Source organism: Macrotis lagotis, chromosome X, assembly GCF_037893015.1.
Source record: "Macrotis lagotis isolate mMagLag1 chromosome X, bilby.v1.9.chrom.fasta, whole genome shotgun sequence".
Classification (NCBI taxonomy): domain Eukaryota; kingdom Metazoa; phylum Chordata; class Mammalia; order Peramelemorphia; family Peramelidae; genus Macrotis; species Macrotis lagotis.
In genome coordinates, this window is record NC_133666.1 from 567,259,931 (window position 1) to 567,277,509 (window position 17,579).

Below are 17,579 nucleotides of genomic sequence, written 5' to 3' on the forward strand. Positions count from 1 at the left end.
TTACAGCACAGTTGTTTCCAATAGGTCATCCAATGTCCAGGCCTTCAATCTGTGCCATGAAAGAGGCTAACCTGCTGGTGGCCTATGCAGTAACTAGGTCTTCCAAGGAAATGGACAGGTGCCTACTCCACCCAATTTGTCTTTTGCTCCCTAGGTTGTTCAGTTACACAATTGTGCAGAAGGGGCCAAAAGAGATGGCCCAGTTTCCAGCACAGTGTCTCTGTTAACAATACAAGAAGGGTGACTCTCCCTACTGTAGCAGTTGCCAACTCCTTCAAGTGATAAGGATTGATTACCAGTAAAGTCATTTATTGATTCCTCAAAATTATGTTCATATAGCATCACAAAGGACAGGACAATCACCCCTTAATAGCAACACCGAGACTATGACAAGTATGTGGCAAATGACACATGACTAATTACATCACTGACATCACACATATATGCAAGATAATTACAGGGCAAACAAAATTGAGATGTGCTTAGTCACAAACTTATTGTATGAACCCCAAAGGGTAAGGTGTCAGGGGAGGAATGTGAGGTATGTTTAAGCTTTTACCAAAAATATTTCGGTGACTTTATTCAAAATGATCTGACAATCATTTTCACATGGAATTTGACTTAGCAGAAAATATACATATATTTATGAATACACACAAACATATCTATCTATATCTATAATATGTTTGTACCTATATATAAGTTACAGATATCAATATATTTGTAGACAGATAGATGATAGATAGATCTGTGTATATTATAAACTTAATCCAAGTCTCCAAGCTGAAGGGTTTTAATTCAAAACACATTGCTAAAATGCCTTTGGTGTCTCAGAGCCAATATAGCCCTGGATACTTCAAGCTTTGTGTTCCTCTTCCCCAGGCAGGCAGATGGAAGGCACAGATGATGCCAGTAGGGAGAAATGGGAAATGGAAATGAAGTTTAAAAAAATTGCAAAAGATAATCTAGGTCAACTTTTCATGTATTTTTAAACCAATACCAGCAGGCTCTGTACATATGGTGTGGATTTCATATTTTTTTCTGGGCTCAGATATCATCCTGAATGGATGCAAAGGCAGGGGGCTCAGAAGGGAGGGGTAGCTGTGTGAAGCAATGGTATTTCACCTATTGATAATCATTCCTTTCTATTCTTCATTTCCTATTTTCTCAGACTTTTTGCTTAATTAAAGAGACATTCCCTTCACAACAAGCCTTTTGCTACCTTTGATGGCAGAAATCCTTTTTGGAGAAGATGTAAGCTTAAAAGTTTAACTGAGAATCCAGCTGTCAGATTGTGAGGGCAAGTTAATAATATTAACCCCATGTTCTATTATTACCTAAATCCCTTTTTTTTCTTTTTTCATCCACTGAAAGATCATTCTAGGAAGTTCATATAAGGGCAAACATTTTATTAAATGTATAATCCACATGCCTTGGTAAATATCCCCTTAATACACATTGTATATACATATATACATATATATTTAATTGTTTTAAATTTAAGGCAATGGAGTTAATTGACATGCCCAAGGTCACATAACTAGACAATTATAAAGTGTCTGAGGCCGGATTTGAACTCAGATACTCCTGACTCCAGGGCTGGTGCTCTATCCACTGTGCCACCTAGCTGCCCCCAATACACATTATATATTAAGGGGATATTTACCAAGGCATGAAGTCACACAAATGAGGGGAAAGAAAGAACAAGCTGTGACTATTCACTTTTTTCTATGTATGCATGTCTTAATGTTGGCATAGCTGGGTCTGGAATCAGAAAGACCCATCTTGAGTCCAAATTTGACCTCAAATACTTACTAGATATGTGACCCTAAGCAAGTCATTTAACCTTGTTTGCTTCAGGTTCCATATCTTTTAAATGAGTTGGAGAATGAAATGGCAAACCACTCCAGTACCTGCCAAGAAACCCCCAAATGGAGTCATGACATGACTGAAAATAGCTAAACAGCTAAACAGCAAGGGGAAAACATTTGGCAAAATGTGCTATTGAACTAATTTTCGGGGTTGCAGCAATGTTGCTACAAGTCAATAAGCACAATAATTCCTATTTACATAGTATTTTTTTTATTAGAAAGCATTTTCGACTCAGAACTCCATTTGTTCCTCACAATAACCTTATGTAGCCTATTTTGAGTCTTATATACATCGTGCAGATGAAGAAACAGTATTGATAAAATGAAATGAACCACCTGAAGTCACATAGCAAATAAATTGTGGAGCTAGTATTTGAATTCAGGATTCATGACTATACAAGACTTGTATTCTTTCCACTATATCATATTGTCATGGCATAGATGCTGTGTTAAATGCTGTTTTTTTCTTTTCAAGAAAATCTCCCCTACTGATCATTGTTGGAAGGGTAGTGGGAAATCTGGGACACTATTACATTGTTGGTGGAGCTGTGAACCCATTCAACCTTTCTGGAGAGAAATTTGGAACTATGCCCAAAGGGCAATAAAAATGTGCATACCCTTTGATCCAGCAATACCACTACTGGGTCTATATCCTGAAGAGACGATGAAAAAAAGGTAAAAACATCACTCATACAAAAATATTCATAGCAGCCCTGTTTGTGGTAGCAAAGAATTGGAAAGTAAATGTCCTTCAATTGGGGAATGGCTTAGCAAACTGTGGTATATGCATGTCATGGAGCACTATTGTTCTATTAGAAACCAGGAGGGATGGAAATTCAGAGAAGCCTGGAGGCTGAGTGACATGAGCAGAACCAGAAAAACACTGTACACACTAACAGCAACATGGGGGTGATGATCAACCTTGATGGACTCGCTCATTCCATCAGTGCAACAATCAGGGACACTTTTAGGCTGTCTGCAAGAGAATACCATCTGTATCCAGATAAAGAACTGTGGAGTTTGAACACAGTTCAATTTGATTTAGAAAGTTTAATTTAGAAAAAAATGATATCTTATTGTCTGATCTTGTCATTTCTTACACTTTATGTTTCTTCCTTAAGGATATGATTTCTCTCTCATCACACTCAATTCGGATCAATGTACAACATGGAAACAATTGTAAAGACTGACAAATTGCTTTCTGTGGGGGTGGGGTGGGGGAGGTAAGTAAGATTGGGGGAAAAAATTGTAAAACTCAAAATAAATAAAATCTTTAATTAAAAATGTCTCCTTTAGCTAAGTTTACTTGTCAGTAACCAGATTAAATTTTCTTAGGGCATAGGATATAGGAGATGTTAAACACTATAGTGGAACATATTAGGGAAAAAGACAAGAAACACTGGTAAAGGCAGTTAAGATTCCTGGATAATATGGAAGAAAGGCATACCATTTCCCTTCCTTCTCTTCCTTATCTATCATTGAAATTTCTGATTAGATATAAAGTTGCTGGCAGTTAATTTAGCACTATTTTTTAGGAAGACCTGTCTTTGTGAGTTCAAATTCAGCCTCAGTCACTTACTATGTGATCCTGGGTAAGTCATTTAACCCTATTTGCCTTAGTTTTCTCATCTATTAAAAGAGCTAGAGAAGAAAATGGCATACCATCCAGTATTTCTTTTTTTTTAGCTTTTTTTTGCAAGGCAATGGGGTTAACTGGCTTGCCCAAGGTCACACAGCTAGGTAATTATTAAGTGTCTGAGGCTGGATTTGAACTCAGGTACTCCTGACTCCAGGGCCGGTGCTCTATCCACTGTGCCACCTAGCTGCCCCCCCCCACTCTAGTATTTTTGCCAAGAAAACACCAACTGGGATCATGAAGAGATGGACAAGAACTGAAAAACAATTAACCACAACAATATGATACTTTAAGAATTATAGAGTACATATGTATACTACCTAATGTCTCTTCATCCATCACAACTGGACTTTTTAAGGATGAAGAAATTGAGGTTCAGAGAAGTATTTTGCTTAAGTTCCCAACACTTACGAAAAGCAGGATTAGAACCCCAAACTCCCCTGATTCTAGGCCTACCACTCTCCTTGTCATACTATAATGTGTATAGGCAATATCACATTTTTAAACTTCTTATGTAAGCTTGTCCCAATGTAATATTTATATAGTCCTTTAAGGTTTGCAGAGTGAAATTCAAAAAGCATACATAGACATAGATGATACACACACACACACACACACACACATATTTTATCTCATTGGTTCCCCATGACAATCAATCATTATCATAAAGAAATTGAAGTTAAGAGAGTCAAGTGAATTGTCCAAAGTCACATAGTTAATAAGCATTTGAGGGCTTAAAACTCAGGTCTTCTTGACTTCAAGTCTAGTCTATCTATCTGTCTATCTGTCTATCTATCTATCTATCTATCTATCTATCTATCTATCTATCTATCTATAATCTATAATGTATCATCTATCTATCTATCTATCATCTATCTATCTATCTATCTATCTATCTATCATCTATCTATCTATCTATCTATCTATCTATCTATCTATCATCTATCTAATCTACTAGGTCATAGTGGGCAGCTAGGCAGCACAGTGGATACACTACATGGGGAATCAGAAAGACTCATCTTGAGTTCAGATCTGACCTCAGACATTTTCTAGCTGTGTGATTCTGGACAAGTCACATATCTATGTTTGCCTCAATTTCCTCATCTGTAAAATGAGCTGGAGAACAAAATGTATCTTTGCAAAGAAAATTCCAAATGGGGTCATGAGGAATGGAACACAATTGAAAAATGACTGAATATCAAGGTCATACTATCTTTTACCAAATCTTCATCAGGTTTATTATCAATATAATTTTATTGCCAAAATTAAAGTTTTGTTCCTTGTTTCCACTGCAGGAAATTAAAGGCAAGGGTGAAAGATGACATCATACTCTAATCCTACCCCCTTTTGTATGACTGTGACTATATATATATTTATTAAAAATGCAGTTTGGAAAACAACTCCATTCCCAGTTTCTTTAAATGCTACTGAAATAGTGTTCTCTCATATATAGTTCAACAAGCAATTAATAGATTCCTACTGTATGAAGGACACTGTGCTGGACTGGGATCTAAGGGAAATAGAATTTAGATAATGCATGATTCCTGTCCTCATGAAGCCAACAGTCTCTTAGAAAATAACAGAAAAGATGCTGCATATTTAATTGATTTACTATAATATACTGTCTGTCACCGACAGGTTAAATCCAAACATTTTTATCATGAAATCCTAAAATAGAGTAGCAGGCTAGGATATCAGCCTTTTGTTTCGATTAATGAGTTTGAATGCCCTTGGGATTCAACATTTGCCTAGCAGATGAAAAACACTTTATGACTCATTTGTTTTAGACAACATTTGCAATCCAACCTCACACATTTGGGAGAGCCAGGCCAGAGAAGTGAATAGTCAAAGAGGAAGTGTGCTGTTGAATGCAATATATCAAATCAGTAAGTAAATCCCATGGGCCATAAAAGACTTTCAGGAATTCTACTGGCTGTACCAGAAGATTGGCAGGACATTAGAATTTAAATCAGCCAAAAAGATGTCAGGCTAATTTTGCTTTGAATAAATTTCCTACAGAATTGAAGACCATGTTTATGCCTTCTCCTCATCACATGACTTGGCTATTCTCTAATAATGAGTGTGAAGCTTCTCGATTTACTTAGGAGCCATTTCCCTTAGGTGAACTATTTGCACACATAATGCCAAATAGAATTCCTTATGGCTGTTCTCCGTAGTCCCCATGGTATGCATACTACTGGGTGATGGCTGACTTTGGTTTTGCAAACACATGAGGTACAAATCTCAGAAATAGAGTTAGAAAATGTTAAGCACTCAACCTCTCCTTAAAAAAAGATTAGGATTGCACAAAAGATATTCCCATGTAATTAAAAAAAGCCCGATTTCTTTTAAAGTTAGTTATGGAATATTGCTAACAGGCTTTCTTGAAAGACAGGAAGAAACTGGCTTTGTAAGCTTCATTCTTCCCCTTCCAATTATGGATTTTTAACCCAGGGTGTTGCCCATAGAAATGAATAATCTGTGACAAGCATCGTTACTTACTTAAAAGGTGAGCTTCAGAGACTGTCATTGCAAACATGGTCACTGCAAACAAGTCCTTGTGGCCACTTCTGATGCTTTGTCTTTGGCAGGGACAAACCATGTGCATTTTCATCTCTCCGTGGAGTGGAGTTTCAAAGTGGTGTATCCATGGAGACAGAGCCTCCTTGCATTTGCAGGTCAAGTAAGCAAATCTGCCCGGCACCATAGCAACAGGAGGCAGAGTAAGATTGGGCCTATCAGTAAAAAGTATTTTCTCTCCCACCCACCTAGGAGAATGCAGCATTCTGCATGAAATGCTTGCTTTCATGAATGGAACACAACCATTTTGTAACAAAGTGCCAGAAAGCAAATGCTGCATTGGCAAAGGGAGAGACCAACATTTTTCAGGATTTTAGTGGATGTTTTCCCAAGCTGACAGTTACAGCAGAAGTTACAGTAAACAAAGGTAAGAATATAATCCCCCAAAATAAAACCATTTGAAATCCTATATTAAGTTTGTTGCATTTTTCATGACCCTTCTTAGTTTACAAAATGAGTTTCATCATTTATATCTTTAAAGAATCTCAATAAACAAGGGTAAAAGTACATACCAAAAATCAAAACCCTTTGAAATCCTATAGCAAGTTTGTTGCATTTTTAATGCTACTTTTTAGTTCACATAGTGATTTTCATGATTCATATCCTTATAGAATCTCATTCAAGGACCAGGATAGACTGATTCATTCACTGGATAAACATTTTCCAGCGACTGCTCCCTGTAAAACACTGTACTTACTCTACACTAATGGAAGTAAAAAAACCAAACTAAAAAAGACGCAATCACCTTAATCTGGTTGGGGTGAAGAGAGCAATGCTAAAGAGAAATTATATATATATATATATATATACATGCATATATGCATGTATATATAAACATGATACTAACTAGTGTCCTAAATACTAAAGAAAATAAGAAGTATCAGAGTTTATAAGGGAGAATATTAATTATGTCTGTAGAATCAGAGAAAACTTCAGGTTCAGAGGTAGCATTTCAGTCAAGTTTGAAGCATGGGTAGGATTTCAATTGAATGATATGGGAGAGAAAATTCTAGATATTAAATCAAAACTGTTGAGGAAGAAGAGCATGCTTTGGATAGACTGTAGGGTTTATTAAAGGAGAATAGTGTGAAATGTGGCCATTAAAATTCACTAGAGTAAGACAGTTGCAGACCTTAGGAAACTGGACTTTATTCAATAGACACTAGTTAGCTACTTAAGGCTTTAGGGCAGCTAGAAAGGTACAATAAATATAGCTCCAGTCCTGGAGTAAGGAGGACTACATACTAAAAAATATTTGCTTATTAATTACCTATGATACATGAATAGCTCCTAAATTATTCCTCCCCAGTTGAATGGAGATTACCACTTGTGGTTTTGCAGATATTTTTGCTTCAGTGGTATACATGCTAAAAACTATACAGTATTTAGACACCTGTTATATCTTAGGAGCACTGAGGATACAAAGGTAATATGAAAAATAGCCCCTTGATCTCATACTCTCCTATTTTAATTTCAGCCAGAAAGGCTTTCCCAATTAGTAGTCAAAAAAGAATCCACCACCTGCAGATAGCTTCATATAGTAATCATCTTGCTTGTAAGGAACATATTCATGTAGTATAACAAATAAGAAGCAAAATTGAAGACAAAAACAAAAACTGAGTCAAGGACAAAAATAAAAGGTGATCTTTATGCACATACAACCCCTATCCCAATACCTTTCTCACTATAGTCACCAGCAATACCATGAACTTTTCTAGACTTTTCAAACAAATTAATTTTTAATTTCATCTATCCTTTAATCTCAACACCAAATTTACCTTATGTGTTACAAATTTTTCTTCCATATTATCTCATCGTCATCCTATTCTCTTCATTTTCAGAATCACCAATAACAATACTTAATTCCTGATTTCTTATTACTCCCTAATGAGACCTTTTGGTTTTATTTAATTGGCTAGTTAACTTTTTAATTAGACAAATATGAACAAGTATATTTGAGATTTATTTAATAATCAAATATTAATTCATAGAATCATAGGATCATAGATTTGTAACAGAAGTGATCTTAGAAATCATCTGGTCTAATAGAGATCAAAGAAATAGTTAAGGGACCTATATATGTAGTATAATACTCATAGCAGCTCTTTTTGTGGTGGCAAAGGGGGTGCTCATCAATTGGGAAATAGCTGAATAAATTGGGCACAATAATGTACCACAATATTAAACTGTTCAGAGAACCAGTGATAAAATATGCCACTCACTTTACAGAAATGTGGAAAAAGATAAAGAATGAGCTAAATATTTTTGGATATGACCAATGGAGAAATTTATTTTGCTTAACTGTGAGCATTTGTTATAATAATTTTTCCTTTCTTTTCTTACCCTTCCTTTTTTCTCCCAATGGAATGTGAGGGAGAGAAAATAAATATTGAAAATTGAATAAAATTAATTTTTTAAAAAATCCATATCCCTCCCCCATCCTCCTTCCCCTATAGTTTGAAGATAAAAAACCCTAAAGATTAGAGATGTAGTTACCTGTCCAAGGTCACTTAGGTACCAAGAACTACAATCTGAACTCAGGTCCCATGACTTCAAATGAAGAATTCTATCCTCTGCTTCTTTTGGTGAACTTTATTTTTCTGAAACTCAAATAACTCTTTATTTGAATGTCAGAACCCTTTGGGGGCCATATTAACAAATTCTGAGGGATTTGAGGAGATAATAGTCATTACATAAAGGCAAATCTCTGGGGACAAGAGACTTGTATGCTAAAGCAGCAACTTAATAAACAGCATCCTGAATTACTATTACTCACATTGATGCCTAATGCTAACAGGTAGTTGCTTAATAGACACTAGGGAGAATTACCTCATCAAATAATTAACTGTTTATCTTGTCAGGAATTCTAGAACAGACCAAACCCTTTCTTTCTAGAAGAACTTGACATTTCCAAAATAACAGCATTTGCAGAAAAATTCCTAAAAGAATCTTTCCCCCAAACTGTTTGACCTAGAAAAATGCAACTTCACAATAACACTGCTAATAATAGATATTTACAAATGAGTGGTATGTAAAAGTGCAGACTCGGGCCCTTTCAGGATAATCTATGGTGCTGACAGCAGCTAAATCCATTGGATTATTTCTGAATATTGTATACCTCTGCACGACTTTTATATAGGTAATTCATTCTTCTCAGTCCTTAAAACATTAATTCCCTTAACAAGCATTTGGCCAATCTCTAGTTTGGTGCTTTAAAATAAATGTTAATACAGCCTTCAAGTTCTGGAATTTTAAAGATGTATAACTCTAGGAACATGAGAATTGAAAAATATAGTTTGTACCATTAATTTTTTTTGCAAGGCAATGGGGTTAAGTAACTTGCCCAAGGTCACACAGCTAGTACCCATTAAATTCATTGGGAGCTTTAGAGGAACAGGGAAATATCAGAGTTGTGATCAGATATTGAAAACTCTATATGTTGATTATTTGTGACACACCATATTCCACAAATCATAATTGCACCTTATTGTGGAGATTTGAGCTCTATACCATAACTGTTCCTTATTTCCTAAATTTGTGAAAAAGTTATAAATTATTAAATAAGTAACATCCTTCCTATGCCTCAGAAGGAAATTATTGAAGTTTTAGGGAACAATATGAATGGAAATATAAAACTACTCCTTAGCATTTATACTGAAAATACATAATGAGCCTAGATCAGCATGTATCAAAAACATTCAAAATACCTTTGGATTCAAACAGAAATATGGTATACTGTGAGATAATTTTCTCTTTGCTTCAGACTTCTTCATCCTCCCAGCCTCTATCAACTCTGCTACCACAGTGATTTTCCTAAAGATCTATCCAGGTCTGCCTATGCCACCTCACCCTCCACAAGATAAATTCAAATGGTTCCCTATTACTTCCAGAATCAAATATAAAGTTCTCTGATCTTTAAAGCCTGTCACAAATTAGCCCTTATCTACTGCTCCAATCTTCTACAATATACTTTCAGTCTCTGTGCCTTTTTACTATCTGATTCCCATACCCATATAGTTCTCTCTCCTCACTGCTACCTCCTGGCTTGCGTGGCTTCTTTCAAGATTCAGCTTAAGTTTTCTCTCTTCTTATGGAGGCCCTTCCTAGTCCCCTTCCTGCAATAGTATCCATTTATTCTGCTTTTAAATCTTATAAACATAGTTTTTTTCATGCATCCTTCATTAGATCATGAATTCCTTGAGACTAGGACCCACTTTTTACCTTCATATTCCTAGCACTTAATACAGTACATCACATGGTAAGAAAGTTAATAAATGTTTGTTAACCTACTCAAAATATAGAACTCTTGCCAATCCCCCACCCCCTAAAATCAATTAGGTTCAAGTTATGTTGCTTGTTTTGTGTCCAAACAGTCATATATATTCCTGGTTTTCTAAATGTGGGATCTAACAGCAAAATAGTCAGAAATAGACAAGCAACCCAAATGTGAATGGCATTTGTTTTATACATAAATCTTGGGGCACTCTGTGCTCTTCGAACATAAAATGAGAAGGTCCATTTTAGAAATTATTCTCTCTCAATTGTCATAGTTTCCATTGGGGATTATAAATTTCTCCTTTGGAGTTAGGCCATAATTTTGCTATATACAATGAGGAAGTGTTTATTAATATTAGATTTCAGTGTTTTATCTAGATCTACTATTAGCTCCCTACAAACAGACACTGGATTTTTATCAGTTTTTTTCCAAGTAAATATATGATACAATTGCAATTAAACTTAAGTATTAAGTGACTACTACATGCCAGGCACTATGCTAATGTAGGCACATGATTGCTTATATTTTTATACCATCCTAGATACTCCCAATCAATAAGTGCAAATACAGCAACATTATCCAACATCATTAAGGGAATATGGTATTCTATATAAGTGACCTTTCCATACAACTGAAATTTACCCCTTTAGAAGTCAAAACTTTGTTTTAACTACTTTTGGTGGAAATATTTTTAAGATACATTCTACAGAATCCTGCTTTCCCCTCCAAGTGACCTTATCTGACTTGCTGTTCCTCACAAAGTATCTCCTGACTGTGCATTTTTACTGGCTGTTCTGCATACCTAGAATATTCTCCCCCATCACCTTGGATACCTAGTTCCCTGGTTTGTTTCAAGATACATCTCAAATTCCACCTTCTACTGGAGATTTTTTTTTTTTGGGGGGCCTCTTTCAGTCCTGATAGTACCTTTCTCCTTTAATATACATATGTATACAGTATATATGTGAATACACATACACACATTTCTCAAGCCTTCATATGGAATCTAATTATTTATATTTACTATATCCAATTCAGCCAAGCTTGGTTATTTTGTATCTCCCAAGATCTTTCTTTCTCTCTCTCCTGTCTCTCTCCTTGTTTCTCTTTCTCTATAACTCTCTTTGTCTCTGCTTTTTATTTCTCTCTCTCTCTCACTCTCTCTCTCTCTCTCTCTCTCTCTTTATTCCTCTCTTTCTGTCTTTTTCTGTTTCTGTCTCTCTTTGTTTCTTTCTGTTTCTCTGTCTCTCTGTGTGTCTGATTCTCTGTCTCTCTCTTTTTCTTCCTCCCTTCTTCTTTTCAGTCAACACCATTAGAAAATGAGCTCCTTGAGGGCAGAAACTGTTATTGCTTTTCTTTCACTCCATTCCAATAAACATTTATAAAGCCCCCATCATATGCCAGGCACTATGCTAATTTTGCTGATACATTAAAGAAAAAAGACAGTCCCTGCCCTCAAAGAATTGGCAATCTAATAGGAGATGGGGGAAGAGACTAAATTCAGTGAGTCAGAAAAGCAGGGCAGGAGGATAATACTCAGACTGGAGATATCTTGCTTCCTGAAGCAGAAACTGGGAAGAGCAGTAGATGTAGATTGTAGTGCTTATTCTTATAATGTTTGTTGACAAATGGATGACTATAGTAAAAGTGTGCAACTGTTCTTGGATAGCTCAGGATTATAATAATCATGATGAGATAAGGTCATGATACCTTCTGTGCCTACTTAGATCTATTGGACTGTCAAAGGCAGCAAGACACTAAATGGCAATTGAATACTCAGTTTTTTGAATGAATTGTGATGCTTGCTTTTCAATTCAATTCAACAATTACATTTATTATATGTGTATCATGTGGAAAGGACTGTGAAGCTATAAATCAAGCAAGCCCTTTGGTACAATAACTTCTAATGGTGTTTTTTGCTTGTTTGTTTGCTTTATCCTAATTCCTTTTCAGAATGGGAGCTAGTCTTCCTCTTTGCTATGTGACAGTAGGCTTGACCTCAGTCCCTCACAGTTCTCCTCTTTTTTCAGATTTTTATTTCTGAGTTACTGTGGCCTGAGGAGCCACATAACCAAGTTTGAATGCATTGAGTTTAATATAAGTGTAACTAGGTGTGTAAGGGTCTTCCTCATGAATAAATGCATAAAAATTAGTGCACTGACTTTGTGATTTCTGTTCTGGTTGTTTAGAAGTTTAATTTAGTTGTTAAAAGCCCTGATGCTCTATTCTGAATAGCTAAGCTGCTGGGTAAAGTATCATCTGAATTGAGTGAAGCATCATTACTTTTATTTCACATGAATCAGCCCCAACCGATGTGGCAAAGATATTAATGATGGAAATCTGGCATATGGGCACTAGGATCACTGCTCATTTTTTGCAATGTGTGAAATTGCTTGTAATTATTTAAGGAAATAGGGTTGATGAATCACAGCATTAGTTAGGATTTTCTGAGGCTTCTTGCAAAAGTCCTGTGAAACGTGGGAAATAATGTGAAAGGATTATATCTTAAGCTATTGTAAGCTAGGTGTTGTTGGGCCAAGTGCAGTCTCCAATTTCAGTAAGAGAAGTGGTATCTGATGACAAGGAATTACAGACTGCTTAAATGGAAAAGAGTTAGAATATTGCCATTTAAATGGAGATTTCAACTTTTTTCTCTGGATGTTCTTTAAACACACACACACACACACACACACACACACACGGCCTAAGCAAAACTACTTACTTTTCAACAATTTTCTTCCATATTTCCTAAATACTTATTTCTTAATGTATGTGCCTACTTCCACCTCTCCGTATAACCAAGCCAGTAGATATCTGATATAGTACATGTATTTGTTAAACTGTATTGAGTTTTCAGGGTCTTTGGGGATAAGACACTCCAGGATAGTAAGTAGTTGCTCAGGGAAGTCTAACAATCTTAGGCCAATGCAGTATTATTTATTTTACTAAATTAGCTATGCAGGTTACAGTATTAATTTCTATATTTTAAAAACTTCATCATGAAAATGTATCCGTGACCTCACCATAAACCAAGCAAGTAGAATAACAGACAGAAAATATGCAAACATTAGGGGACTGTAAAATTGCTTATATCTTTGTTTGGGGGGGGTGATTGTATTTATTAACTCTACAGGATGTCAAAATTATGAACACCAAAATATTAGAAGACTCATCAGAGGGGCAAGAGGACTGTGTATGTAGACAGGTGGGAGAGGAAATCCTAATGTGAGATCTCTGTACAGCTGGCATGGTGCTAATTTTAGCTTTAGCTTTTTTGTCACTTCCTACCAAAAACACAACAAACAGCTTTCTTTCTTATTCTATACACGATCAACAAAATGAAGTAATCCTGTTTGATTACAAATTTTGTAGATAATAATAGTGCTTTTATATAACATTCATATAGTTCTTTAAAGTTTACAATAGCCTTTACAAAGTTTTTATCTTCACAATAACCCTGGGAAGAAGGGACTATTATTATTCCCAGTTTATAAATGAGGGACCTGAGGCAGACAGAGGTTAAATGACTTAGAGTGTTATAGCTCGTAAGTGTCTAAGGTTAAATTTGAACTTGTCTTCCTAATTCAGGACTAGCACTCTATTACATTGCACTACACTCATGCCTCCATCTAAAGATTCAAACACTATTAGACTTTTTTCTCATCCATTCAAGGTACAATGTCTTGGAAAACCAAATGTTTAATAAAATACATTTAGAATTATCTAATGCTTATATTAATGAGTTATCAGACATGTAGATATCTAGGGAATTCTAAATACATGATGTTATAGAGAACAAATGTCAATTATAATATACAGTATATCTTCAAAAATAAACAAAACCTGGTCCATAGAAAGTTCATTTTTGGCTGACCTTGAAGGCCCATTGCACTGACTATTTTGGCTCTTAGTCAGGGGAGGCAGAAAGCTAAGGACATAGATTTCTGCTTTTTCCTGGAGTTGAATGATTGACCTCTCAGTAACCTCTGTCCTAATGCCATTTATATGCCCCACTTCCATGATTTCCCCTACACCTGATGAGATAAATTTGACAGATTCATTTTATTGAACTTTTAGAGAACTCTAGGTCAGCAAGCACATTTTTCTCAAATACTAATAGTTTCCTTTCAAAATGTCACATTTTTTAAAAATGAAACTTGATTCTTGAGCTTCACAAATAGTTATGTATACCTGTCTTTTTCCTAATTAAAAAAAGTCAGGAAAGATATAGACTGTGTGACCTAGGATGAATCATGTTACATCTCAGTGCTCCAGGAACTTCTTTAATACTACAAACTGCAGAAAGGATGATAATCTGCATTAATTGAATCTCCTGACCTGTGAACTCCCAATATTAATGAAATAGGAGGTATAGCCCATATCCCTATACCCACCACATTTTATTTCACTTAATTATTCATTTTGTTGCCACATAATTTGACAGTTTCTAATAATCTGCTTTATTTCTTCTTCATTTGCTGTGATTTTCTTTTTTTAAATATTTTAAATACTTTGCTTTTGACTATTTCCTCCTTAAATCAATCCTTCCTCTTAAATTCGTATCTCCCTCTTTTCCTCTTGGTTAAATTAATGTATTTCAGCACTTATCTCAATTTGAGTGTTTAAACCTCTTTTTTCTAGTTCAGTTAAACTTCAGATAAACTTCATCCCTTCCTCCATGCTTCTATGCTCTTCTTCTCATGTGCCCCACTTACGAGATATAAGTTCTTTTTTTTCATTTCTTCCCTAATTTATTCATTTTCCATCTTTTTCTTTTTTCAGTTCATTAAAAAAGAAATAAAACACACCCAGACCCCAGTTTATTTTATCTCTGTGCCTGTTCAATACATTAAGGATTCTGAAGGGACACTTGTCTTTTCATCTCCAATAAGAAAGTTTTTCAATATGATTTAGCCTCTTTATTTCTGTGTTTTGTATTGTATATTGTATATCACAATTTCTATCCAATTTCAGTATTTCCTTCAAAAATGTTTAAAAGCTCTTTCTTCTCAATAAAAATTCTATTTGTAGAGTTATATTCTGGCAGGCTAAGATATTCTTGGCTGTATACCATTATCTTTCGCCTTTTAAAATTCTGTATGCCAAAGTTTTCTTTTTATTGCAGTAGTTGCCAAGTCTTATGTGACACTTACTGTGTTTCCTTGGCATCTTAAGTATATCCAACTGATTTTGGTATTTTTCTTTGACTTGGAAGTTCCAAATTTTGTTCGTAACATTCCTGGGAGTTTTAATTTATTGAATTTTATTCATCAGATAGCTAAAGGCTACAGTTTATAGAGCTATGAGTTGAAGTCAAGAAGACATAATTTCAAATTTAATCTTTAGGCACTTGCTAGCTATGTGACCCTAGACAAGTCATTTAGCCTTGATCAGCCTCTGTCTCCTTAACAATAAAATGGGGATTAAAAAAAGGGTGGTACTTTTCTCTCAGGGTTGTTATGAAAATTTATGAAAATTATATGAGATAATATTTAAAAAACACTTTGCACAATGCCTGCCTCAAATATAGCAGGCACAAGGTAAATGCTTATTCCCTCCTTTTTCTTCCTCATTTTGAGGTTCCTTGTAGGAGGCAACTGGTGGATTATTTTCATTTTTAATTTGTATGTTTGTTTGTAATAAACTGGGGAAATTTTCATTTGTTACTTCTTGAAAGTTGATATTTAATATTTGGACAGTTTTAATTTTCATGGAGTCCAGTGATTATTAATTTATTTCATGTTTCTAATAGTAGATACTTACAATGTCTTCTGTTTTTCCAGTTTTTTGATTTTAATCAAATATTTCTTGCTGTCTCAGGAAGTCATTAAATTTAATTTGATGTATTCTTTTTTAATGTAGTCTGTTTTTCTACTTTTCTGTGCTAAACCTCTTATTCTTCCAATAATTTCCTCCAGATATGGAGAGGACCTTAGAGATCTTCTAGTCTTAATTCATTTATTTTTATATGCAAGGAAATTGAAACCCACAGAAGTTAAATGATTTGTCCATGTTCACAAAGGCAAAAAGTAGAGAATGTATATCATAAAAATTCTTCTGCCTTGTAATCCATTGCTTTTTCTATTACATCTTTTTTTTTCTGAAGTGAAGAGTACTTCAGGCAATGCATGAATATGGACAGAGAATATTCCGATTTGAGATAGTGGAATACAGAAAGTCAGAGGCATAATTTGAGATAAAGATGGAAATGTGGCATATGGGCAGATTGTAGAGGTTCTCCAATGCCAGACAAAGGAGTTTGAATCTTATTTAGTATGTGATAGGGAGCCACTGAAGATTTCTTCTTTTTTTTTAAACTGAAGATTTCTGAGTAGAGGAATGATGTGAATAGTAACATTTGCTTTTCTTTTAGGTAATCTAAATCATTGAACATATACGTTCCCTCCCCCCCACCCATTCCCCTTCCACATACAATAACAATTTTTTCCTTTTTGGTATTGTTTCATGTGCTTCTTTGACTCATTTCCATTGTTCTACCTGAAGATTATAGGCTTCCTAAACTGTTTTGACCAAGTCTTTCTCTCATACTGACATCTTTTTCTTTTCAACCAATCATTATACAAGTATTCCTTTTCCTTTTATCTCTTCACAAACATCAGATTTTAATTAATTCAACTCAATTAACATTTGGTATGCCCTCCCTTGAAGCACTAATGCTGTGCTAGAAGTTGCAAATTTTTTCAATAATTGCTTTCATTCAAATATTGAAAAAACAAGTAAAGTTTCATACAAGACACTAAATTACCTTCTTTTCTGAGTATCTAAAAGAATTTTGAAGGAGAATTGAAAGTTAGTTTAGCATAGACATCAATTACTTAGGAATGACCAAAGCAGACCATAGACATTATATAGTTACAGATAATATTTTGTTTTGGCCCTAATAAAATGAAGATGCTTGGAGTTTAAACCATGAATGGGTATGGTCAGAGACAATAACATCATCATTAACCAAAAAAGTCAGGGGAATGGTCTATAACTGATGAAGATAAGTGTAAGCCATATATCAGATTTTTTCTGACTGAGAATCAAACAAGTAATGGAAATAATTTTTGACACCAAAGACAAAGTCTAAAATATTTCATTTGCTCCTTTGAGTCCTAATATTAAGATCCATGATCTTTACCTTTAAATTAGAAATAATATATATTTGACATTCCATACAATCATTAATTAATGAAATGAAAATGAATATTGC

The 17,579-nt window shown here is 34.8% G+C and overlaps 1 protein-coding gene across 5 annotated transcripts in view; it reads right to left on the reverse strand.

Annotated features, from left to right (window-relative positions):
* SYBU (syntabulin) overlaps positions 1-17,579 on the reverse strand; it is a 95,511-nt gene that overhangs the window by 43,993 nt on the left and 33,939 nt on the right. Inside the window, exon 1 of one of the 5 annotated variants that reach the window (XM_074201217.1) lies at positions 6,010-16,749. The exons of the other annotated variants lie outside the window; for them this stretch is intronic. Coding sequence (XP_074057318.1) covers positions 6,010-6,367 — 358 coding nt within the window. The 5' untranslated portion in view covers positions 6,368-16,749. Of the gene's footprint in view, positions 1-6,009; positions 16,750-17,579 lie in introns of those variants that run through there. 5 annotated transcript variants of the gene reach the window in all.